This window comes from Actinia tenebrosa, unplaced genomic scaffold (assembly GCF_029948245.1).
Source record: "Actinia tenebrosa isolate PJP-AT-01 unplaced genomic scaffold, QUT_ActTen_1.0 PGA_scaffold4__44_contigs__length_22323623, whole genome shotgun sequence".
In the NCBI taxonomy this organism is placed as follows: Eukaryota; Metazoa; Cnidaria; class Anthozoa; order Actiniaria; family Actiniidae; genus Actinia; species Actinia tenebrosa.
Window position 1 is genome coordinate 11,067,622 of NW_028292581.1, and position 18,899 is coordinate 11,086,520.

At 36.9% G+C, this 18,899-nt stretch overlaps 4 protein-coding genes and 1 non-coding gene across 5 annotated transcripts in view; 3 read left to right on the forward strand and 2 right to left on the reverse strand.

Moving 5' to 3' along the window:
* Nucleotides 1-519: 519 nt before the first annotated feature.
* Nucleotides 520-4,645, forward strand: LOC116294692 (uncharacterized). Its single transcript, XM_031702343.2, has 5 exons — nucleotides 520-635; nucleotides 974-1,057; nucleotides 2,282-2,344; nucleotides 2,783-2,821; nucleotides 3,412-4,645. Exons 2-5 carry the CDS (start codon nucleotides 1,003-1,005, stop codon nucleotides 3,726-3,728), a joined length of 474 nt encoding a protein of 157 aa, XP_031558203.1. The 5' UTR covers nucleotides 520-635; nucleotides 974-1,002; the 3' UTR covers nucleotides 3,729-4,645.
* Nucleotides 4,646-5,221: 576 nt separating this feature from the next.
* Nucleotides 5,222-18,899, forward strand: part of LOC116294685 (uncharacterized) — a 50,456-nt gene continuing 36,778 nt past the window's right edge. The window contains exon 1 of the mRNA XM_089037157.1: nucleotides 5,222-5,585. Within this exon, the coding sequence (XP_088893283.1) occupies nucleotides 5,468-5,585 (118 nt within the window). The 5' untranslated portion in view covers nucleotides 5,222-5,467. The remainder of the gene's footprint in view (nucleotides 5,586-18,899) is intronic.
* On the reverse strand, nucleotides 5,846-12,666 carry LOC116294677 (uncharacterized). The gene is made up of 6 exons (XM_031702323.2): nucleotides 12,592-12,666; nucleotides 11,587-11,719; nucleotides 10,928-10,954; nucleotides 9,047-10,459; nucleotides 8,338-8,391; nucleotides 5,846-7,863 (listed from the first exon to the last, which is right to left on the reverse strand). The coding sequence occupies exons 2-6, from the start codon at nucleotides 11,645-11,647 to the stop codon at nucleotides 6,833-6,835; spliced, it is 2,586 nt and encodes an 861-aa protein (XP_031558183.2). The 5' UTR covers nucleotides 11,648-11,719; nucleotides 12,592-12,666; the 3' UTR covers nucleotides 5,846-6,832.
* LOC116294680 (uncharacterized) lies at nucleotides 13,664-18,592 on the reverse strand. The gene is made up of 3 exons (XM_031702329.2): nucleotides 18,572-18,592; nucleotides 18,166-18,296; nucleotides 13,664-16,390 (listed from the first exon to the last, which is right to left on the reverse strand). The coding sequence occupies exons 2-3, from the start codon at nucleotides 18,233-18,235 to the stop codon at nucleotides 14,214-14,216; spliced, it is 2,247 nt and encodes a 748-aa protein (XP_031558189.2). The 5' UTR covers nucleotides 18,236-18,296; nucleotides 18,572-18,592; the 3' UTR covers nucleotides 13,664-14,213.
* On the forward strand, nucleotides 17,284-17,356 carry Trnak-cuu (transfer RNA lysine (anticodon CUU)). Its single transcript has one exon. It is a non-coding gene; the product is annotated as a tRNA-Lys (tRNA).

An 18,899-nucleotide genomic window follows, 5' to 3' on the forward strand; every position in this document is an offset into this window, starting at 1 on the left:
GTCGAGTTTCATTCAACAAAAATTGGTACAATAAGTCCTTCTTTTAAAAGAAATCCAGTATTATATCCAATATTATATAGTTTATCTATAGGTCCAATGTTTTATTTTTTATTTTTGTATTTTAATTAAAACGCTTGCTATGAAAAATGTAGAGATTTTCCCGTCAATGTTACGAATCACCGTGGGCTCAGATGAAAGACTCATTTTATAACAGAATGCGCGTTTGCCTCCGTTGAAGGCGCGTCGTTCTATAAATAGTCATGAAGACAATAGTGTCAATTTCGAGGGATATAAATGAAAACAGATTCACACACAAAAAGAGGTCCGAATATATTAAAGGAAAATAATTATTCTTGGCATAAAACAAAGAATCTGATTATAAAAGAGCATTGTTTTGCTTTATTTGTTATCAAAAAGAGCAGTCACCGTGGAGAAACAACCTGCAGGCTGATAATCAGCATTACGTCATCTAAGATTATAGGAAATCGAGAAATATTGACTTGACCGGCCAAAATAACCAGGAAAATATCTTGTTCGCTATCCACATGGCTCTGTAAACATTGGACTTTTTCTTCTACTCCTGTGGAAGTTAGACGAAAATATTTTATTTAATTCGATTCTGGATGCAACTAATGGTAAGTCTTAATGTTCTAATAAAAAAATTTTCCGGCTCTCGAGCCGTTACGCTGGGAATTGTAATTCAATAAAACTTGTAACTCATTAACTGAGAGTTTAAAATGTCGGTATGAAGTTAGAAAAATGTTATACAGTTTTATTATAAAGTGAAACAAATTTGCAGAAGATGAAATTTGCCCTTTAGCGTATGGTATCATGATTTTCATTCAACAAGTTTGTTCACTAAAGTAATTCTAATTTGTATTTATTCACGAAACACTCCTACATTGTCATGCCTACTCAAACGGATCATCGAGCGAATGTCAGTTTATTTTTCTTTACTCTTTTCTTCTAACAGGTTTTTCATGGTTGAATGGTCTTCTAGCTATGAAGAGACAAGCAGTTTTAATCGTTTTTTTCATTACTATATTTCAGTTTACAGGTATAGTGACATGTTGAATGTATGTTTGCAGCAGTATAGTCTGATCGATGATAAAACGATAGTAATATACGACATTCAAGTTACTGAGATAAATCAGAACAGTATGAAAACTTGAAAGGCAAATCTATCAGGATAATTGACAGAATTAAGGAGGCATCCTTGGGAGCTATTGAACAAGCACTTCTCTCTAACAAAAATAATATAATTTTTTAAAAATCCCTCCAGTTTCGATTTCTCTTTCGCTCAGCCTTGGCGCCGGTTGTGAATTACAATTTCAGCCATTCAACAGACAAAACCCGTGAAATTTTACAGTAATCAACTTGTATTGTTCCGCAGTAACTGTATGATACATCCTTTGATAAAAGAAAAGAACACATTTTTGTACACGATCGAGGCTAAGACTGAGCAAAGACGAATAGTTCATGGTGGCGCCAACAAGCAACAACAGCAAAAAAACAAAAAACAAAAAAAGAAAAAATATTTAAAATGGTTTGCAATCATTCTCAAGAAAGTGATAGAACAAACACAGCCGCCATATTGGTTGATATAGCAATAGAAACAAAGAAACAATCTTTTGTTGAATTTAACCAACATGACGGTTATGACGTCACATCAAAACCGGCGACAAGAGTAATCTTACCGACATGAAAGCCATGACGTAGAGCGTAAAGTAAATAAAGCAACACCGGTCTTATAGATCAAAGGAAATGATCTTAGTCCCGGAGTTCCGCACTGAATGGCTGGTAGACACCTGTGAAGCCTTGTTCACTAAAAGTCGCGGTCCTTCTACAAATGACCTGCATAAGCAGAGTATTATATGCAGCAAAACGCATTTATACCGTAATGCGCATGAGCAGATCATCGTTTTGTAGTCAGTTATTTGCAGTTATCTCGGCCAATCAAAACGACGGTAAAGAGAGTTTGAATGATAATCTTGTTTATCTTTTTAAATAAATAAATATTGGACTTCCTAGATATTCAATCAAAGTCGATTGGACCGGGGTGACTTTGCTGGATGGATGGCCCAAATTTCATACCTAGTCAAGGATCTAATTTTGGTCAGTTGTTTGGCTTTCGGTATATCATTTTTCGACCTCCGATCGGCAACGGTGATACTCTGACGGGTAGGCAAGAACACCAGGTTAAACATGACTTAAAAGTTTATTTGATATTTGAATAGTCTTTGCTTGACTACATTATATTTTCATCCCATTCTATATTTAGTTGCTGTCAAGAATAAAGATAAAGAAGCTTTAATAAAGAATAATAGAAATACTCGCGAATACAGTAAGTACTGCATAAAAAATACACAAAATGTAATGAGCTTTGAAGGGTTGATAGAGGGAAGAAAAATAGGAGGGCCAGAAAATCCTTCGAAGTCAGAAAGAGAACTAAGAGTTGAAAGAGGCGAGCGTTTTTTTACCACCACACCACCCTGACTCTCCAAAAAGAGAATGTTTGGTGTGTTTTTCGAATTCTTTCCCTTCTGACATTTTTCCCCAGGTCGTTCTCTGTTAATTTGTTTTCTCCCTCTCCGTAAAATATGCAGCTTGTGATTTGAGAGTTGTGCTTACGGAATAATGAATGTAGTGGTATAGTATATGTGAGTGACAAAGTGGAAACCTATACTAGCAGTATTCATGTTGAATTTATTCTCTCGCTATTAAAATTATACGTCGACTATCTTAATATAAAATCCTAAAAGCATTTGTTATGATTTTCTAGAAACTCTTCGTGAGCTGCTCGGGAAACCGAAAGATAACCGTAAGTATGACAAGTCATCAACCATACATCCTAGCTCTAAAGCTGCATGGTTCCAGTCAAGCTTTAACTAATTTATTGAGTTCGATTAAAAAGCGAATGCGACAAATTACCATCTTGACTGTCATTTTGCTGTTAAAGAAAAAAATTACAACTTTTTTGCATCTTCTCTTCCCTGTTGACAAAAGAAAATTAAACACTATCCAACTATGATCAGCCCGAAAGCTAAGTAGAATGCTCGCACTAAACACGTAAAACAAATACTAAGGATTCTGAATTACTACTAATTAGTACTAAATATTATTCACGGGTTTAGTGCGTGCACTGTAATAAAACCAGCAATTTTGGTTGGTTGAAGAAACTTTTATTTCAAAACTAGTATTCAACTCTCTAAGCAAAACCAGTGCAGTAGGAAGTTCAGATAGATAACGAATCTTGAATGAATGCGCGCTAACTGTTACGACCGCTGCTGTCTTGAAATAAAGTAGGGTGTATATTAAAGATATTTTGCACAAACATAAACCGACCACTGATGCTTTTCAGGTGAGAATATTTTATCTTCAAATGGCTTATTTTTTTCTTATTTTCCTCAGCTGCTGCGGCAAAAGCCATCAAAGGAACCAAGAAAACAACTCGGTTACATAAAATCTGTTCATGGAAAAAACACATGAAAAATGAACCAGATGAATGGGCCGAGGACAAGAAGGTCTATGATAAGCTGATATGTGGTATGTATACCATGAAGGACGAGTACAAGAAACATGCCAACACAGCGGCTATGATTCTTGCGGGCAAGCACAAGGACAAATCGTACGAAGAGCAAAAGAAATACTTGTTTGACGCGGTGACCAGGATGGCTAAGGCAGCAGGGCCGTTACCTCCTCTAAATCTAAAAATGATCGGGAAATAAATACTTTGTATATAAAATGCAACATATATTAGTACATTATAAAAATGCAGGCAGCATACAGGTACGATACAATCCCAAGCTTGGCATGCCGGCATAGAGGCTACAGAGGCCGGTATAGAACCATCACGTGATGGCAGCCATGGCAGGAGGCAGGAACAATCCGAATCAGGTTTAATCTGATTTACATATGAGAAATAATTCAGTTTCCCAGGATAAAAATACTATATTTTCGTGCCTCCTGTCATGGCTGCCATCACGTGATGGTACAAAGTCTCTATTAAAGACGCTGAATTTTGAATCTTTTTTGTGTGATTGCAATTCGTGCAAGACGTGTAACGAAAGTCTTAGCGTTTTACAAACTTCAATCTGTAAAATTTTTGCAGTGCAATTGGTTCTTAAGAAATCTGATTGGCGATCAATTTTTGACATCTGGCTAGGCGACAAATAATAACTTTCTTGTAAGGTTATAAGTTCAGTAAAGACACCATGCCATAGGCGTAATGCTTTCCTCTTCTAGACACGTGTCATTCCCTTGAGTATGATTTACTTCAGTGCATAGTTAATTGACTATGTTCAGTGGTAGTATTGAAGAAGATGAAAGTTACAGTAACGTGGATCTATCCAACGACAATTCATTACAATTGAGATGAGTTTTTGCACACGGTTTGCACACGAACAATTTAACGAAAATTTGACGTTTTGGCGGTATTTTTGGGGGGATGCTATCTTGGGAAAGGCTGAAATACGAAAACATAGCCCAGCTGACAAGCGAAAAATGTAGAAACAAATCAAAATAGTTGATAATCAACTGTACGATAAATGTCAGTTTCCTGTAAGAAATGCAATGCTGGGAAGGAGTAAAAAAGATATAGAGGTTTTATAAAATAAAAATAATAAAATTGTTTACAGTTTTATAAGATATTTTGTCACTTATTATGGTAACCATCCGCGATTTTTAAAGTACCTATGACACCTAACTCAATATTTTCATTATTGATTCTACATGAAGTGAATATTTGAATGTGATGAATCTTGGAGATAAAATAGTACCACTCAGCTTCGTGTAAAATCAATATTGAAAATATTGAGTTAGGTTTTATATGTAATTTAATAGTGACAGCCCCCTTAGTTCTTGCACCTGAAACAGATTTTGGACTGTATTCCTTACTATTAATGCAAGCCATGAACTTGAAGCATTCTGATTGGATGAGCATGAACGCTCACTTCACGAGCTTTGATTGGTTTATGCGCTGTACAGCACTTTGGTTCCCAAAACAGACTTACGAAGACAGGACTTGTAAAGGGAGAGCCTAAAAAGCACTCAGTTGATGTAATGTAATCAGAAGATCTATTGTATCCTTTTGTCCTTCGATCTATTGTAGTATGTGCGATTCATTGTGTCTTTATGAATTTGTATTTACGTCAAATTCTTGCTACGTAGGATCTCCCAAGCCTTTGGTGGATAAGGCGACCAAAGCTTACTGCAGGTTTTCTTTAATTGCAGTTTTTCAGTGTTTCAGAGTTGAACTTCAATTTCCAGTCATATGACTGTTTCATATAAGGAGAGAGACTATCAGGCATTTTTTGAGAGTTATCATTTTTGAAAATCTAAATATTGGAGCGAAATTCACTCTAATAACACAGGAATACCAACACTTTTTACTCAAATATGGCCTGGTTTCTAAGCTCAAAAATGGCGGCTGAGGTAAACATCAAGAGTTCTTTTCTTTACAAACGAAATGGTGCTTTCTTTTCCAAGATATTTGAAAATTTTACGTATATTTTGGAGAAAAAAATGCTGTAATATTGATGGATGTTTGACCGAACAGAAAGAAGAAGGAATTGCTTTTCAAGAAGGTAAATGAAACCATTGATATCTAAATAATCGATCCTGAACACCAGGTTTTGACTTTGTCCTTTGTGCAGAGCAATTTTATATTTTTATTGCGGAGAATCATAAAGGCAATTACAAGGAAGTATGGAATTCATTCACAAGAAACCTTTTATAATCAATAACCTGTTTGACCGAAGGAAAACATAGACTTTTGGACTTTTTTTCTCTCCAAGTTGTTAGTGAAGAACCACTAAGTATTTGTAAAACACTAGACAAATAAAACTATAAGTACATTAAATTTTATCCAGTATTGAAATAATCCTTCCATACAAATCTCTTTATTGGACGACTATTTTTAAAGGGCCAGAAAAAGTATGAATAATTAGATTGTCCGCCATGTTGTCCCTGATTTCTGGTAATGCCTTGCAAGACATCGTCCGGAAATGCAGCTCAATTTGGAGAACAAACATATAGGTTTCCAATTTTCAGGAGATTGAAATTCTTTTGTTCTGTTCTACGAATGGAGCTGTATTTGCCATGCCAGAGGTATATGCACAGTATGCAGGTATATGCTGCATTTTATCAACTCAGATACATTGTATCTTCATTGGTAACGGGTTTTCTCACGGCATCTGACATGAAGCTTTTACTCATGTCTTAAAGTTTATCAATTTTTTTCATTCTTTGGAAATAATCATGGGAGTTTTTCTTGGATAATAAACGCTTCTGTCACAAAGAATCATAACAATGAATGAGTTTGGTTTTACTTCGCCCGTGAACGATTAGTCAACGTAATAAATAGTAGGAAACAAATTTCTTTGTTTTTTGTTTTTTGTTTTGTTTTCATTTTTTACTTTGACTACTACTCACTAATTATAATAAAACTTTGTTTGACGGGCCAAATAAAACCACTCTAACACAGTATTGTATACACTGACAATGTATGTATATTTATATTTACACCTAACTAACTAACACCTAGCAGCAGTCATTCAATACAACCAAAACATACAAACCAAAAGTTCAAAACACTTATCCAGTGATAAATTCCAAAAAGGTACACTCTCTGAAAATTTTTTTTTTTTTTTCTCCTGTGAATATGACAAGAAAATTCATTCTAAAACTATATCACATCGCTCTTGAGAAAACGTCGTTTCTATAGTCCTTCTCATGTTATTATCTCTCCGTACGTTTTTACTTTATACCCGTCATTTAAACTTGGTCACAGTTTCTGTAGATTAGTGTTCTGAATACCCAACGTGGTTCAGTCTTAATGCAGCTTCTTTTTAGAACTTTTTGTCTTGATTTTGGAGAGTTTTTCTACTTTTGCTATTCTTGTTTTTCTTTCGTCTTCGGAATCGTATTCTTCATCAGGGTCATAATCGTTGGCCTGGAGATCTTCGTATCTGCTTGGCTCAGGTGCTCTGTCTCGTTGTGTTGCTGCGACAGCCTCAGGGTAGTCACCTTCAGGTCCATCACCTTCGTCATCGTCGTCATCATTAAAGTATCTTGGGTTGTACATTGGTCTACGAGACCTTTTTATTTCGTCAGCTCCAGGATATCGTGCAGGTACAGTATTCCTACTCACTCCTGTCTCCTCCATCATGGAGGGATACCTTGGACTTTCGTCGTATCCGTATTGCCCACCATAAGATGGTGGTTCCTCTGGCATGAAGTCTCTTCGTCCATATGCTCCTTCATCAAAGTCCATATCTCCTGCCATATCAGGCATTCTGCCCATGCCATTCATGCCATTCATACCACCATATCCATCCATACTTCTCGCAAAACCCATGCTTCCCATGCTTCCCATACCACCTACACCTTCCATGCCACCCATACCTCCTGGCATACCACCAGCCATACCTCCCATGCCACCCGGCATGTCATTCATACCACCTATTCCACCCATGGCTCCCATACGTGGGCCATCAATACCATCCATACCAGCTGCCATACCTCCCATACCTCCCATACCTCCCATGGCTCCCATACCTCCCATGGCTCCCATACCTCCCATGGCTCCCATACCTCCCATGGCTCCCATACTTCCCATGGCACCCATTCCCATACCCCCCATTCCATGCATACCTCCCATACCTCCCACTGCACCTAGCCCATCTAAGCTACCACCACCAAATGCACTTGCCATCCTTCCTCTACCCATCATCCGATTCATTCCATGCATCATTTGTCCTTCTAGTGCTTGCTGCTGTATCTGGTCCTGTAGCTGAGCCTGTATGGCTTCAGTTCGAAAGGAATTCAATATTCCTTTGTCAGCAAGATCAGGGTTGACGTTACCTGCGAGGTAGATAAATTATTTAAAAGAGCTGCTCTCAGGTTTGGGATGGTTTGCCATTAAGAAGCAAAAAATTAACCAACGCTGCACTGTGACAATTAAGAACATTAAAGTTTTGAGACATTTTTGTTGCTGTTGTCAAAGCAAGTAATACTTTTTATAAGTGAATCAACAAGTGCAATTACTACTATTATCGTTGAAGGGCTACCCGCGAAGCTTTATACGATGTACCTCGTTGGGCAACAAGCATACTTCGCCGCCCGTCAATTGCAATCAAGGAACTGAAATATATTTAAAAATATCTTAAGAAAGATTTTTGACTGAATTAAAGATTTTATTCCTGTAATTCTCTAAAATTTTTAATTTAGTTTAATATCCCTGGGCATCAAAATATCTTTTTTATCGCAGTTCTTTGATTGGCCGTAGTTGAAATTCAAGTTGAAAGTCGACGATAATGGTAGTAATGTTATACACACCTTCCATACTTAAGTCATTTTGACCAGGAGCTTCAGATTGTCCTGCAAAGTCACCTAAACAGAATAATACAAGACTCAACACTAAAGCCAGCAACGCTGCTATAATAGGTCACTTCTAATTGAGACTTTTGAGCAGGGGTAATATCTTTAGGCTTTACAGTGGTAAGCCCACGTGCACAATACTAATTTCTTAAGGGGGCATTTTGTTTATTAATACATTCAAATAAACAGTATTAAATCACATCTACCCCGCGAACAGGGGCTGTTGTTTTTCTCTCCGTAAAGCCCAATGGCAGGCTGGTCGAGGAGAAAAAAATACCCTAGCCTAAATCCGGAACGGAGGGCAGAAACAGACCGCTGCAAAACACAGTAGAACACAATTTAATCATCTTAGACACATATTATGAATACTAAATAGAGCTTTCAATGAAAGTTTACTATAGACTAACGAAACGCCTCCATCAATATCATCTGAACTCTGCAAACATGAACAGGTATCTTCAATTATGTTATTTAAAAATAGCATTTATCTTTTAAAATTAATTATATCATTTTTAAACCAAGGCGATTTAGTTAACAACATTGTTTCCTTTACCCGAAAACATACGTTAATCTAATTAAATTAGTTTGCTTTCGAGAGTTGTCCAAAGTAAAGTAATAACCTAATGGGGTTAAATGAATGAGATTGACATGCGTTAATATATCTTACCTGGCGGTGGTATGAAGGGAGCCCCTCCACCACCACCTCTAGCTCCACCTCCTCCTCCACCACCTCCACCTCCTCCGCCACGCCCTCTATCCTTCTCTTTTTCCGTTTCCTTTTCATCATCATCATCATCATCATTCTTTGGTATACCAACAGGAATGTATGGACCTTCTTTGGGAAGCTTGACGTTTGGGGGCATCTTTGGATCGTCCGGACTCGCAGCTATTTCAGCGTAGGGATCGTGTTTGATGTTCGGGTTTTCATCAGATTCTTTCTCTTTTACTTCTTTGACTTTAAGCTTCGTAACATTTTCTTCCTTCTTATCAAGGCTAAATTTTCCAAGTTTTGCAGTTTCGTTAGGATTTGAAGATGAGTCATTCTCACTCACAGTGAACTTATTATTGTCTAATTTTTTCACTTTGTTTGCGTTCTCCTCTGGTTTGTCATTGCTGCTCTTCATAGCAAGATCAATGCTATCTAAATTACCGCTGGAGTTTATCTCAGTACCAGAACTTCCTTGGCTACTAGCTTTTTTCCCCTCCTCAGCACTAAAACTAGAATGATCATCATTTTTAACTTCAATGTTTTTACTGTTATTCCCGCTGGGCTTCACATCTCCACTAATTTTTATTTCAACGTTCGAACTTCCTTCGTTACCGTGTGGTTCTGCTTCTCCACTTGTCTTGACTTCAAAGCTCGAGTCTTCCTTGCTTCCAGCTTTTGCTTCACTGCTGCTAGTGTTGACTTTAGTAGCATTCCCCAAAGGGTTGTCTAAGGATACTATATTAGGTTTGTTCTTGTTTTTAAGCATTTTTGATATAAGCGTATTGTTGCTAAGTCCACTCAAGAAGTTCTCGGCAGGTGACCGTTCATGATTTAAAGCAGTCATCCTCTTAGCATCTGCAATTAATGCCTCTTTAGCTTGAGCCACTTCCTTTTGATCATCTAAAGTGTTAAGAGGATGTGTGTGCTTTAGGTGGTGGAAGAGTTTTACGAGATTCTTGTGGATGCTTGATTGCAAAGTCTGTATTCTCTGTTTTTGTTGCACGACTAGAGGATCGATGAAACCGGTAGCACTTGATTTCTTGACTTTTTTATCACTGTTTTCATTTGCATCTATTTGAATGCTCTCCACAAATTTGTCGGGTTTATTAGTATCGAGTTTGATGATGCCAGATTTTGGAATCGGTTTGACAGTTTGATGCACTACATTCCCTTTTTTTGCACCATTCTCAACATCTTCACCTTCACAATCATTATCATCACTCCTCTTCTCCATTACTTTGGATTTCTTCTTCATGAGTGTTATTTCATCTATGCTGTTGGCATGAAATACCTTGTCCTCATCAGGATCGGTCAGGGCTTGCGCTTCTAGGCCTGCTTCTTGTGACAAAGATGTAAAGGTTTTCTTACACCCTGAAATAAGATAAAAATGCGAAGTATTGTGGGTTTTTTTTTTCAGATTTGAAACCGAGAAAAATAACGATAATAACAAAGTATTGCTGAGATGACCACTACCTCGCCAATCTCGTACCCAGTTACGTCTCTTACCGTGTGTAGGAAGAGCTCCTTAGGGAGAGGTATAGTTGTAGAATATTTAACATAAGTTTGCTCGGTTAGACGAGCAACGATCTGCTTTGCAGGAGGTCAGGGTTTACCCTCCACCTGGACACCTGGAAAATGTTGTCGTTATAACGTAACTTCCTGGCCCTTTTTCTCAGTAATGTGTTGGTGGGATTGTTCCATTCACTTGCTTTGGTATAAGAATAGAATTTTGTTGTTTTTGCTTTTTTCTTCTCAAATGTCTAAGTCGAAAGAAGTAACAGCCACTCTAATCATCACTCAACCTAAATATCATTCATGAAGAGAGTACAGGGATTTTACCTTTAGTTGGAGCTGCATCACTTGGCCCTGAAACATAACATTGCCAATACTCGTCAATTAATTATTAAACTGAGTCGAAACCGGTTCAAAGCTGTGATCCAGAAAAAAAGGCATTGAAAATATTTCAGTTTTAGAATGATGTTATATTGCAACGGATATTTCTTCGTAAGGCCCCTTCTTTAGTACGCTATATTTTTCATAATGGAGTTTTGTATAAATATATTCTGTGATAGTACTGCAACTGAAAATAAAAGTTCTGAGTCAAATCCTGAACCGACCACACTTAGATTCAGATCACATCCTAAAAAGTGGAATGGCAGAGTAAAGCGAGTGAGATCATCCATATTTAGTTTCCCTGTGTAGTACCTCTTGCTCGAGCAAGATTGTGTACCTTGTAGCCAACAGACAAAAAACTTAAACACTTGAGCCCGGGCGGTTGTAGAAGGGTGGATAGCGCTATCCAACCGATAAATCCTTATCCAGTGTATGAGTAGATGCTGTTATCCAATATATTTATCAACTGGATAAGATATATCCCGCGTCGGATAGCACTATTCACCCTTCGTACAACTGGGCCCTGACCCTCGATTTCTTTCTCTGCCGGTCTGAAATAAAATCGAAGCTAAGCGTGTTGATAAAGCAATTTGTCCATGACTTACCTGTAAAAGCAAAAACAACAGTCGCTACCAAACAAACAGCAACAAAATGTTTAGGCCACATGGTGTTATTTTGGAGTTTTAATTACATTTGAGCCATGTAATTGCCGGGCCTAGCCAAAACTGCTGTACTGATCTGGATAAAAAGACAAATAACCAACTGAATTAAAAACTAATTCAACCATTTTGGCTACTAGAATCATGACATGGCTTCCAATGACTGAACCCAAAAGGACAGATTTGCTGCCTTTCAGTTATTACTCGGAATCCATCATTCTGTAAAATAAATCAAATCTTTTCTATAAAATACTTCACCTGTTTTCTTCACCAACAAATAAGATTTGCTTTGATAATACGAAGCTAAGACCGGAGGGGTTTTGAGAAAATATGATAATAGTGAAACAATTAATTTGCCGGCAATGAATAAAATGGAATTCACCCGTCCAAGTGACACAACCTGCTAAATTTTATTATTCCAGCTTCTTCACTATTATCTCTCTGTCAGGTGGGACGTAAAAAAATTAATTTTTGACTGGTTTATTTTTCCAATATATGTTTTTATTATTGCGGATTTGAACTCACTTACTAGTATATTTGTAGTAGAATATTTTTGATTTTTGATAAGATCAATTTATTTGCTATAGGGTGAAATCGATTTTTCTTCCGAACGGGGGAAAGTGTAAATTTAGACAAACAAGGCGTTGATCCTACCTCAAAAATTACGAGAACAACAAAAATATTATTTTTGTATCAATAGCACATTGGCGAATTTATGTTACTTTGATACAGAAACCTAATTTTTGTTCTGGTTTAATTTATTATTATTATTAGGTTGGCCCAAAATCAACAAGAAAAAATAAGATTTGTTCAGTCTATGTTATGGTTGGACCAACTACTGAGTTGGTTGGTAAATATTTTGTTATTGTAACAAGAACTTTACGACGATTTTTAGGAATTCTATCGCATATAACACACATGCCTAGAAAAATAGATATTTCGATCCCTCACCTTTTTTTAAGTTTATGGAGGTAAATCAAAGTCTTGGCGTAACTCGAATGATACGTTCGTAGAGTCCAATCCTCGATTCAAAGACAACGACTGATGTAAGAATTCATTATGAACTAAAGTACAGTGATCATAGTCACAGTACTGAAAATGTAGGAATTCTGGGCTCGTTTGTGTTGTTTTTTTCTTAAACAGCTTTTTCGTATTTCTATGATAAATTTTTCAGCATTCCTCTATATTCCTTCCTTGATTGTCGATGGTAGTATATCTGGCTTATGCAAAATATGTTGATTGTTTCCTTGTCTTTTAATGCACGATTTAAACCTTTTTTGAATAACAAATTTGAAGGCACAGGTAGCCCAATTTAATAAACAAGCACCAGCCATCCATCTCATACGTATTCAAGATCGAAAAAATGATACGTTGTGCAAGAACTGGTTCTAGTTGGTTTTTATCGATTTTTTGAAAAGATCTAAAAGGTGCATGGTGTTACGCTAGAAAAATGTTCTTTGCAGCAGCATTTTGTAAAATTCTAGCTTGGTAAAAACAACACCATATAATACAAAGCATGACGAACAAACGATGTTTGTACCAAAGCTAAAAAATCATAATGCACCATATCTCAAAAATGGTATATGGGAATCTGTTGTTGGGGTTGCATCCATATTTATATGTATTGTCTTCTCATGGGCACCAAGACGAAGTAGGTCTATCCTTCTGAAGTAGTCCGAATATAATTTACAATTTTAATATTATAGAGTGCAAACAATATAATCGTGAAACTTTAGTAATATCAAATAGCACAATTTCATACAAATTCCATTGTTTTCTATTGTTTAATTAGCATTATTTTGTACTATTTAGTAATTAGTGTTTCACGGATTAATTGTTTGCACTCTATCATATATGATATAATACCATTGAAATGCTTCTATTTAAAACCTTTATTTTATACTCAAGTAGTTGATTATGTCTATGCATTTTCTTACTTATTTGAGTTTTGCATCTAAATTTTGTCTATTTTATACAAGGCTATATTTGTAAGTATCATTTTATTTGGACTTTTTTAGCACCATTTTCTTTACAATAGACAATTAACATTCAGAGCGCTCTCAAAAAAAATCACAAAGCATAGAACTCTTAGCTTGATAGCAAAAAAAAGCTCGTGTACAAAAAGATTCGCATACTAACATTAAAAGTGGCCACGTGTTTGGATCTCGAGCGTGACAAACGTAGATCAGATAACTATCCCGATGTATACAATGATCTAATAACTATTACATACTATTTCATTATCTTCCCTAGCGCTAACGTAAAAACAAGAAACAATACTGATGAACGTAACAGGAGTGTCACGTCCTCTGAAATTGGTAAACATTACACAAAAAGTAAAAGAGGTCTTACAGTGCTACACCCATTTACATAATAATGCGCTCAACCCTGCCCTCGACGTCTGGGTTTATTTTTTGGCTTCCATTTATCAAAAACAAATACTAACTCAGACCTTTGGAGATTTGATTTACTGAAAACACACAATCATAGTTGTCTGGGTTGCGTAATTATGAAAATGGGGCGTAATGATATTTGTACTTATATTTCCGGATTTTAACTACTTTTGTCCTCCTTTAAGGGTAGACCTGTTTTGGCGGTCGGCTGATTTTGTCTCTGAGACTAAGTAAGCTGTCTTCTTCAATAGTAGGCAAACTTTCATTCTGATTAAATTGCTTCACATATTTAATATTAGACCTGCTTTGCGCGTCCTCGTCTGTATCCTGAAAGTCCCCATAGTTCTCTTGACGACCCATTTCCTCTTCGGGTCTATATTCTGTTCTCATATTCCTCGTAACTCCTTCCTCTTCGTCGTCGTCTTCGTCATCTTCGTCATCTCCTCCCATACCCTTACCAAGGGTCTGTCGTATCAGTTTCTCGTACATTTCATCTTGTTGCTCAGCAACCTTTTCCTCTAAGTGAGCAGCTGCATCGACATTCTTTTCATCAGGCCCCTTAGTACGGTTGAGCTGCTTTAGAATTCTGGCTGCTGAAGCCTGTAAATCTAAAGACGCAGCATCTTGAGAGGAATTTCTTCCTTGGGGCCCTGCTTTTGCAGTTATTGAATCATTCAAACTTTGTGTAGTTGTGTTGGATGCGATGCCTTGCAGTGGGGAGGGACTCGTTCTTCGTACCTTAGCTTCCAATCGACTTTGCTCTTCAATTTGTCGGATATAATCTCCAATAGATCCTTCTTCGTTATTTACATTCGATTCTTTTTGTGCATCTGCATTTTCGTTTACGAGATTTTCCGTCGAAGTCTTATTCATCATCTCTTTTACCTTTTCAAAGAAGTCTTGCTCAGCTCTAAAAAGTTGTTCTCTAGCTAGAGCAGCTTTAACGAGCTTGCGCGCTGTTTCGAACGCTTTCCTTGAATGAACTTCCTGCTTGGAAACAATATTTTGGCTTTTTCCCCTTTTTTCTTCAAGAATCGTCTTAAGCTTCATCAAAAGGTCAGGCGGAACCCCTTTCAGAGAAGCAAACTTCATTTCCTTCTGATCGTCGTTTGAATGGCTTTCATCTTGTTTCATGTTTTCATTAGTTATATTTGGAGTCTGCGTTGTAGTGTCTACCACTTGATTAGAAGCGCTACTGTTATCAGAAGGAGGATTCTGTAACTTTAGTTTCTGTATTTCTAATTCTTTTTCTGCTAACGATTGTCGCAGTAAATTTTCTTCTTGTTTGAGTTTTTCGATGTTTTCCTGTAATTTGTTCTGTGTATTATTTTGCTGTTGCTGTTGCTGCGGCTCAGCTTCTTGCTGTTGTTTTTGATTTTCTTGCTGCTGCTGTTGTTGTTCTGACGGTATCTTTGGTTGATGTTGTTCTTGGTTTTGTTGTTTTTGCTGCTGTTCTTGTTCTTGCTGCTGTGCAGGGTTGGAGTTACTGCTGTTACTCGCATTGACAGCATCTTTTGAATATTTAGCCTTTATCTTATAAATAGGAGCAAGATTGTACTTGACGCCTGCAATAACTGTAGATTGTTGTCCGTCATCTGGATGCACATGGATAGGAAGTGCTTGCTTCAAAACATCTTTCTTTTCTGACTGCTTCTTTGTTGGTTTGGGTTTACTTGACTGATTAGATTCATTTGTTTCATTTTCCTTTAATAGTTTTTCCACAAACGCTTGCAGAAGACGAATGGTATCTTTGATATTTTTCCGGGGTTCTTTCTTTTGCCGACCTTGGTTGTTTGTTCTCATGTCAATCTCTTCAGATGCTGAATTCGAGTTATTACTAGAAGCTATAGTATTGTCAGTAGGAATAGGCGTACTGCTAACTACTACTTGCTGTAGCGAAGAAGACGGTGAAATGATAGAAGACGTGCTACTGTTTTGAAAAAGCGATTCAGTATCTTGAACCACTTTAGCATCGCTTTTGAAGCTGCCCTTGTTCTTCAGAATTTCATGATCATTTCCCGTGGAAAGCAATTTCGAGTGAACCTTACCAAGCTTTGGTGTCACATCACCGTGTTCCTTATTTTTATTCGCCTTGTCTGGTTCCTTCTCGGACACATCAGTAATCACTTTCGAAGGAAAAATCCTGGCTACAAATTGATCCTGATTTACAACCTTTTTGTTGGTGTGTTTTTGTCTTTGTTTGTTGCTATGGGTTTTATCTTCTTGTGGTGCAACTGCCTTGGTGTTATTTTGAATACTTTCTTTCGTCGTTGCTGCAGCATTTTCGCCGTATTCCATTTCTTTCATTGCATCAGCTAAGAAACTCTTCTTGGCATTTTTATGGTGGTGCAATTTATCTGTCAGAACAAAAAACAAACAAAATGAAATAAAATGAATTAAACTGTCCAATGCAGGGCTCGAACCTTCAACCCCATGGATTAAAGGGGCACTTGGATGAAAACGCCCCGATTTTTGAAAGTCCGAATAATTGAAGTATTTCAGGGTAATATGACTCAATTATAATTATGAATATCAGATTAGTGAAAATTTTAGCCTTGGAGCCACTTGCTGTTGAGATATTTTGTGTTAAAAGCGAAAAGAACAATAGGGTTGAGTAAATAACGTCATTTGCTCACAATTTAGATGCTGAATGAAATTGATATTCCCCCCCCCCCCCCCCCCCACTTTTGACTGTGAAGGAAACATGTTGCTTGGATACTATCTGGGCCATATAGGTAAGTTTCAAGTCATTTCCAATTTTTATTGATTTTGATCCAAGTGCCTCTTGCTCTATAGAATAAGCTAACATAACTGGGCCAGTTGCTCTAATTATGCGGGGGGGGGGGGGGGGGGGGGGGAAGCAGAATTAAATATAGAATTCTAGTATTAAAGATAATACCAATAGAATATTTTTTTAGCTTCTTATGCAAATTGCCCATTTCAGACCACGTGACATTCCCTTGAGAATTGTTCTTTATGGCAAACATGTTAAAATATTTACACATGAAAGAGTCAACTCCCAAGAGTGGCATCAGACATGAACTGTGAATGAAATGTGCACTCAACACAGCGGACCCAGTTTGCCAGTTTTATAGTCACTCCCTCGCGTGACTGATTGTAATGGCTGAGAAAAGCAAACCAAATCCGAGAAAGTTTTGAAACACAAACTAATGCACAACAAACTTCGGAGTGTTCTCTGGGTTCCTAATTTCCCGATTTAGTTGTCCCACAAGCTTAAAATTTTAATCTCGCCTGGTTAGCTCAGTCGGTAGAGCATGGGACTCTTAATCCCAGGGTCGTGGGTTCGAGCCCCACATTGGACGAAATAGCTTTTGTCTATTTAAATCAACTTCAAACGTTTTTGTGTGTATTCTTTTTGCAGGCTTACTTTATTTGGAGGAAAGCGCCTATTTATATCAATTAGACCCATATGTACAAGCGTATCAAGATGGTCTTGGATCACCATCCAATGCAGCCAATCCTTCCCGAATATTTCGGCAGTCATGTTAAATAGAAAGATAACACACTGATTGTTTTCTCTTTCGCAAGGAAAATCATTCAAATCTACAATAATAAGGAATTTTATTTTTCTGCACATGATCATGCAAAAGTTCTGTTGTCACCGTCACTCGGGTAAACAAACAACTGACAAAAGAAAAGTTAATGAATTGATCTAGTGAGCCTGGTGATCCTTTGCACACTGATACGTTTACATTATTGAAAGATATATGGATAGTATGAGGTTACAGCACTGTGTGCATAAGTCAGGGAAATGTGAAGCATATCTAAAATGCAATTGAATTTGCTGGTAGTTGGAAAAATATGCGAAACACCCAGACTTCGAATTATTTGAAAACGCAACCCGGCCAATCTATGCTTTATAATATTTTTACGTTTGCCAACGACATCCCATAATTCAAGATGGCTGCCGTATCAGTAAAAATATTCATTTGGCGACAGCTAAAGCAGTGTACAAAATCGATCATTACCAGATCCCGACAGATTCAATTTAATAGGGAACTGAGTTAAGCATAAGGAAAAATTTACGATAAAGTATTCTTATACATTTTCTGTCCAGTATATTCAAAGGGTTCAGTTATCAGAACATTTCATCAAAAATGTTTCTACATACGTTTGCCTGTCGAGTGACAGTAAGTCTGTTGAGCAAACAGCATCAGTAGGATCCATGTAAATGTTGCCATGGTTGAGTTAAGAATCACGACTCATCACATCTAACGCAAAAGCTCATCAAGATAAATACATCTGCAAGAAAACCAAACAATACGAAACTCAAAAACGTTTTTTTTTTTTTTTAATCTTCTTATTCCTTCGTTAGATTTTTTAAAAATATATTGTTTTTTTTTAATGAATGATAAAATAAATAAAAAAAAAAGAATTCAAAACTGTGGTACAATAGTTAACAAAGGCTTTAATTCGAGGAATCAAGAATTCGTCTGATATATATAAAGTACCAAACTAAAGTAACTGTAAACTATTTCACCTAATATTTGAAAGTATTTTGATTCAATATATTTTACCTCCATTTTGTTGTGTCTTCGTCTGTTGTAAGATTTAGTCACGTGGTTCTAGTAGTTCTAGTGATGTAATGTCACCAAGAAGTGATAAGGGACATTGTTCGTTCTGCGGGTAAGATGACAGAAACACCAGAAGAGGTCGCTATGCTTAGATGATCGTTCTATTGTCGGTTATGATCGATGTATTTTGCCATGCAGTCTTCCTCTTTTTTTTTAAAACCATCATTTATGGTTTACAGCTGACCATATATACCAGAAAGTGGTATTGGATTCTTCCTCATTATCCATACTTATTTCCATTACTTATGCTTCAGCTCATATGGACAATCAA

Excerpts from the sequence above, each read along its gene's own strand:
- LOC116294692 (XM_031702343.2), top strand. The coding sequence starts at position 1,003 with ATGAAGAGACAAGCAGTTTTAATCGTTTTTTTCATTACTATATTTCAG. Across the intron at positions 1,058-2,281 it reads TACTATATTTCAGTTTACAG|TTGCTGTCAAGAATAAAGAT; the intron begins GTATAGTGACAT and ends TTCTATATTTAG. Across the intron at positions 2,822-3,411 it reads CGGGAAACCGAAAGATAACC|CTGCTGCGGCAAAAGCCATC; the intron begins GTAAGTATGACA and ends TATTTTCCTCAG.
- LOC116294677 (XM_031702323.2), bottom strand. The coding sequence starts at position 11,647 with ATGTGGCCTAAACATTTTGTTGCTGTTTGTTTGGTAGCGACTGTTGTT. Across the intron at positions 8,392-9,046 it reads TCCCTTCATACCACCGCCAG|GTGACTTTGCAGGACAATCT; the intron begins GTAAGATATATT and ends TATTCTGTTTAG. Across the intron at positions 7,864-8,337 it reads AAATGACTTAAGTATGGAAG|GTAACGTCAACCCTGATCTT; the intron begins GTGTGTATAACA and ends TCTACCTCGCAG.
- LOC116294680 (XM_031702329.2), bottom strand. The coding sequence starts at position 18,235 with ATGGCAACATTTACATGGATCCTACTGATGCTGTTTGCTCAACAGACT. Across the intron at positions 16,391-18,165 it reads CTGTCACTCGACAGGCAAAC|ATAAATTGCACCACCATAAA; the intron begins GTATGTAGAAAC and ends TTGTTCTGACAG.